Source organism: Engystomops pustulosus, chromosome 3, assembly GCF_040894005.1.
Source record: "Engystomops pustulosus chromosome 3, aEngPut4.maternal, whole genome shotgun sequence".
Lineage (NCBI taxonomy): Eukaryota > Metazoa > Chordata > Amphibia > Anura > Leptodactylidae > Engystomops > Engystomops pustulosus.
In genome coordinates, this window is record NC_092413.1 from 171442499 (window position 1) to 171448777 (window position 6279).

Here is a 6279-nt window from a genome sequence, read left to right on the forward strand (position 1 = left end):
GGGATGGAACTACCGGGGGCCTTCACCAGCCTGGATGGATCTTATTGTTTTATGGTTTTGTTATAAAAGCACAGAAGCTATTATATGATCAGCTATATTCCTGGTCTACTAGACTTTATACATCCTCAAATCAAGAGATATTTAAGGCTGATCTTGTTTGTTTGAGATAAACTGGAACCTGAAATGTGTTTTCTTTAAAGATGTGTGGGGTCTTCTGTGCTGTATACAAACTAATTCTAGCATGGTAAAAATAGACACCACCTGGAGCATGATAGTTATACAGACACAGTCATGCTGCCATATGTTCTCGTGAAAAGATCTTATTTGTGTAAATTAAATCAGAGTTATTAAACTACTTGACTTATGAAGTGGACAAAACCGCTAACTGCAGCAAAACGTGCCAATGAGCCAAGATGGTAAACTGCCTCTGCTCTAGCTCGGAAAAGCTAGATCCTTCACAGCTGCTGAGAATGCTACAAGAAGGAGTGAGCCCAAAATGTCTGTCTTGAGCTGCATGCAAGGTTTTCGCAGGCCATAAATAAAGGAGCCATGGTACATTGTGTTAAGTCCGCTTTCTATCCAATGTCTGCAACAAAGACTGTCCAAGACACAAATGCAGCCAGGGATAGGACCTGCTGAGTTTTGCATTAGGTACCACGCCCATTTTTATGAGTCCATAGAATTGTATGTGTCCGTGTGCCATCTGTATTAACTGACTAATAATTAAAAAATCATGTTTTAAGAGAGGTAAGTAGTACACTAGCTAGGTTTCCATGAGATTTGCAAAAATAATTAAGACATGTCTATTCTGGGCATACACCTTGGGATATTCATGCTTCTGAAATTGATATAAACTCCCCCCAGGAGCTAAGAAATATTTTAGCTATGATTTATACAAGTTTCTTGATGTTGATTGTGATGATTGTGTCAGGCCTTGGTGATCCCGCCAACATTTTGCCCCATTTTTACAAAGTGGTTCGAATGGCGGAAACCACTAGTTTGTACATAAATGACATGTACATAAAATTGCCGAATCTCTACACCAAATTCCTCCAACAGTCCAACTGTGCACTCACTTCAAAGGTAATTGGTGGTCCTCTAGAGACAGAGATAAGATAAAGCTTTACAATAAACTCCACACAACCCAAGAGAACAATTGAGTAGGTGATTGCTACACCTTGCAATCACATTGTTAACAGAAAACCATTATAATAGTGGGATTTAAATATTACATTTAACATGTAAACACATGTAAAAAATCACAATACAGTGGAACCAATGTTTCTGCAATAAAACGGAATAATGAGCTGTGATGTTGGATAAATTGACTCGCAAACAAGGAGTAATGTTAATGGTAATGTAGTATGTATGCATGTCCAAATATTTGTGCATACGTGGCTTATTTAAATGCATGGTTTTCTATATGGTGATGCACATTACCATTCAATCAGAGCCGTGTTCTCTTGTTTATGCTGTGTTTGGAAAACACATTAACGTAGGTTAGATGGATGTCATGCTATAATAACATAGCGGCGATGAGGATAAATTTGCATAGTGTTTTGTCCTGAAAAACTTCTTCTATCAAAAGCATGTACTGTAATCAAGGGTAATGACTGGAACCTTTCTTCTGCCATCTACTGTGTACATGGCGGAGAAAGCAATGGCACAAAGATTAAAGCTGCATTTGCATAGGGGTCCATCTTCTAATATGCATTGAAACCTATGAACCTTTTCCCTTCGTGTGCATTTAGACACATTCTACAAATAGAAATAGACAGAGACTAGTTTCCCTCCCTTGAAGATGTGTGAAACCACTAAGCCAATCTGACAGCTCTCATATTCTCACAGTAAGAGGTCTACTATACCCAGGTTATCACATGGCTGTAGGTTATCCATCTGTAGCCTGCTCATTCTACATCTAGAAGACTCAAGTCTCATCGTTAATAATATAAAAACCGCAGAACATATTTCATAGTTTTATTGGATCTCTTTGAGTTTGAAATGGCCAAGTACAATACCAGACACACTCGGGGGTCAAAGGTTGCTGTTTTTGTTGCTGTATCTATGAACTACTACCATGCTGTACACATATCCTGCATGCAAACATCACAGCGCCGGAAGGAAATGAATACCCCTTTTATTATGAAAGTTAAACACGTTTAGTAATTGAACTACAAAACCTGAGAGAGGCTTTAATGTCAAGTAACACTGTCTCCATAGGCAAATCAATTCAATGGCACTGTTAATCACAGGTAAAACAGATTTACTGAACTATATTAAATTACAGATAATGGTACAAAAATAAAACATTTTCCACATAAGCATTAAACACATACAGTACTATATTCCAAACATACACAGTACGTTTAACATAGAAATCACATTTATCCCTTCATATCATCTATTGACATGATATAGAGATACATCATGCCACATTTCAAGAACATTATTGTACTGTTAGTTGCTGAGCACTAAATAGAAAAAACATCTTGATGCCCAGATTTGAGAAATGTCTACATCTATTGTATTTCTCAGTAGTTAGTGGTACCAGGCTAGAGCTGGATGTGGAGGTCAAGGGGATATACACCCTTGCGTCCTGCAGGCATACAGTCTAGCCTGGAAAAAAAACTCAAATAAAAACACCTAATCTCATACATCATATTGTGTTTCTCATAGTCTTCCATCATACACCTCACAGATATGGTAGTCTAGTGCTTAGGGTAGGTAGTATTGACCTTTTCCACAATAAGCCCTTGTATAGAAGGAATCCAATTTTTTCTTATATATATTTTTTAAATATCTCTTTAACTTTGTTTAATATATTGAAATGTTTTTTTAAAAAATAATCCATTTTGTGCAATTAAACTGTCATAGACAATTGACACTCTTCTAAAGAGTGGTAATTCAGCTGTCATGTACTCAAGTGCTTCTCTACACTCTTCACTGATATGACCAAGGACATAACCTCCTTTGACCATCGCCTCAGTAACCTCTCTTTTTGGATAATAACCTCGATGGATTTACAAATATTTGGAAGGATTTTTGTCACTCCATTTTGCCTTTTTATTCCTTCCTTGCCTCAAAACAACATAGGTAAATGGTGGTAGGGCAGTAGTATCGAGTAAATATCTGTAGCTAAGCTTTCGAATTGAGATGGCTTCCTCCTTATAAGGACATCTCTATTGCCACATTTATTTCTTTTTGAAATCAAATGTCTCTCCAGTTAAATAATTTTTTCAAATGTCCATCGCTTCAAAGGAAAGCAGGTACACATAAAAAATAAAGAGTCACCTAATTATTAATACTTTTTTCTTAAATATCAGCACATTACAACTTTTTGAGATACATTCCTTCACCGTGTTAGCAGTAGTTAAAACTTATTCACAGTAAAATCTGGAATAATTTGGAAAAAGAATACATTTATCATGTTAAGTTTGTGGAGAGAAAATGATCCTAGAGGGAAAACACCCCTTTTGTTCCTCAGACAGTGATGGGAATGCAAATGTCTTTCAAGACGCCTTAGAACTTTCTGCTTTCTTTCGGATAAATAGTTCTATCCCATCAGTATTTCAATTGACTTTTACCCGTAAAATCATTACAAGAAGGAAACAGCCCTAATCTTAGATAATGCATCCCCATAGTGCTAACAGTTGGGTGTCTGGAGCAATCCAATTCTGAGTCTTCACAAGCTTGTGTCTCCATTCTGCTTGTACTCCGATAAGATGTTGAGAGTCATCTCTTCACTCTTTGATTGCACATTTGCTTCACTTCTTCTAGATGCTTTTCTAGTTGCCCTTGAAAGCTTCCGTCGAAAGGTGTCTCCTGCCAAGAAATATAGGATGGGATCCACACAACTATTGAGGCTAGCAAGACCCCTAGTCACTTGATAGGTGGCATATACTCTGTCATTGAAAGAACACATTTCGGGGGACTGAAAATCCAGCCTGGCTCTCAAATTCAGATTCTTCATAACGTGGAAAGGAAGATAAGAGACCGCAAAGACAGTCAAGACAATAATGACCAGATAAATAGACTTTTTTCTCAGGGGGGCGTTGTTCATATCTTTATAGATCAAAGCTCTAACGATTAATCCATAACATCCCAGAATTAGTATAAAAGGGATGCAGAAGCCAAAGACGGTGGTGCACATGCTGTATATGAAGTAGCTTCTTAAGTAATCATCAGAAGATGTGTCAAAACATGTAATGGTTTTATTTTTCCTCATTGCAGTACCAGAGAAAAACAGGATGGGAGAGATACCAGCGATAACAATGAACCAGACGAGAGCACTGATATAGATGGAATTTTTCTTCTTCAGCCTCCCGAGTGATTTGAGTGGATGCACTACTCCTGTGTATCTGTGGACACTGATACAAGTCAGGAACAGAATGCTTCCATAGAGGTTCACATGAAATATAAACCTTTGCAATTTGCACATGGCATCCCCGAAAATCCAGTCCGTTTTATTGAAATAATAAAAAATCAGTGCTGGAAGGGAAAGGACATATAAAAAATCTGCAAGTGCCAAATTGAACATGTAGACAGAGATACTGCTCCATGGTTTCATGTGAAAAATGAACATCCATATTGCCACACTGTTACCAATGAATCCTGTCATACAAACCACTATATACACAGCGGGGAGGTAATAAAATTGAAAGCCTGTCTTTGTCAAAGAGCATTTTGTGACATTCCCAGTAGATGAGCCACTTGCCAGCAAAGTGCTTTGAGTAACATTCAAAAGAGCTGATAGAAAGACTTCTGTCATGGTCTTTTCAAGTCAAAACAGGCAGGGAGTGGAAAACAACGAGGTTGGTGGCTGCAATCATCTAAAAGGAAAAAGGTAAGGAGGAGGTAGCAGTTACTACATTAGTAATCAGGTAAAGACTGGAGCTGAGAATGGCCCCTAATACTGAATTACAACACACAGCTAGACAACCAGCAAACTTCCCAGCTCATCCTGCACTCTACCATGCAGATGACCAGTAGAGATGAGCCAATCGTTCAGAGAAAATCTCTTTTCCATTGAATTTCTAGGAGGCGAATCCTCACTAGCAAATCGATTCTCTCATCTCTAGTGACCAGATGTCAGGACAGAAAACCGACTGACAACGAACCGATGCAAGCTGCAGCCTAGTAGCAAGCAATGAAAGTTATGCGGGGGTCATCTCATTAACATGGAAGGAAGTGCAAAGGGCACAATCTAAGAAACTTCCACCCACATGCATTGCACGGGTGTGTACAACTGCTCGTCTTTCACAAGCCATGCCTACCTCACAGCGTTGTCCCTCTGATCTTTGCAATCGAAAACCACTGCCGTTGTCATCTCAGGAACCCATAAACCACAAGACAGAGCGTGCAAAAAGTTGCATTGCCTCGGACGCCCCGTGCAAGAGTCTGCCTTTCCACATTGATTCCTTCACACAGAGAAAGTGTACGGCACTACTTCTCCAGAGAATGAGAGAGACACAGTGAGAAGGGGAGGGAGGCTGCGAGAGATGGTGGGTGGGAGCACAGTTCAACCTCCTTACTAACTTGTCACAGGCAGCAGCAGGCGTGGTCTCCAGCTCATCCCTCTAAAACAACATGCATTCTGATAAGAAGTAGTTCCCACAGGCTTGCATTATTCTCTGCTTGCCATTCCCTATGATCCTTTTTGACAACTGTAGTGAAGGAAAGAAGGTTTTCTCGCCAGCAGGAAACGGAAAATCAGTTGTATTTGGTTTTTGATCAGACGTATGCAGATGAGAAGAGTGTGACTGCGGTGAGGATGGCAACGAGTTGCTGTCACTATGGAAGACTTGGAACACAAGGACGCAATCCTCACCAGGAATACAGAGCCACAAGTGACAAAGCAAACACAGGACGAGGAGTCCGACGAGAACACTTCATAAAGACGCTGGTGTCTATCTCACACTGATATAGTAAGCAGCTCTCAGTGCATTAACCCCACAAGTGTCGTGTCTGGTCTAGACACGTGCAGAGGATAGCTCCATAGTGATGGCCAGATACTTCAACGCTTAACCCGTCTAATAATACTACATTATTTCTCTGTCTAATTCTCAGGCCTTACCCTTACTACAGGTTATATGGAGAACATTACATTATACTATCTTTATACATAGAGGGAATGTTCACTGTATTGGAACATGCTCTAAATCTCTTGTCCTCAGAGTGCTGACATTAATTTATATACAGTAGCACCGTTGTCCTCGGAGGCGAAATGGAGAAAACAGGGGTGAAACATATGGATACAAGTACAACAGTGCTAAAAGGTTT

General features: G+C 39.5%; 1 protein-coding gene across 1 annotated transcript; it reads right to left on the reverse strand.

Moving 5' to 3' along the window:
• Positions 1-2172: 2172 nt before the first annotated feature.
• P2RY1 (purinergic receptor P2Y1) lies at positions 2173-5500 on the reverse strand. Its single transcript, XM_072143029.1, has 2 exons — positions 5274-5500; positions 2173-4829 (listed from the first exon to the last, which is right to left on the reverse strand). The coding sequence occupies exon 2, from the start codon at positions 4766-4768 to the stop codon at positions 3683-3685; it is 1086 nt and encodes a 361-aa protein (XP_071999130.1). The 5' UTR covers positions 4769-4829; positions 5274-5500; the 3' UTR covers positions 2173-3682.
• Positions 5501-6279: the final 779 nt, after the last annotated feature.

Coding starts and splice junctions, on each gene's coding strand:
- P2RY1 (XM_072143029.1), bottom strand. CDS start 4,768: ATGACAGAAGTCTTTCTATCAGCTCTTTTGAATGTTACTCAAAGCACT.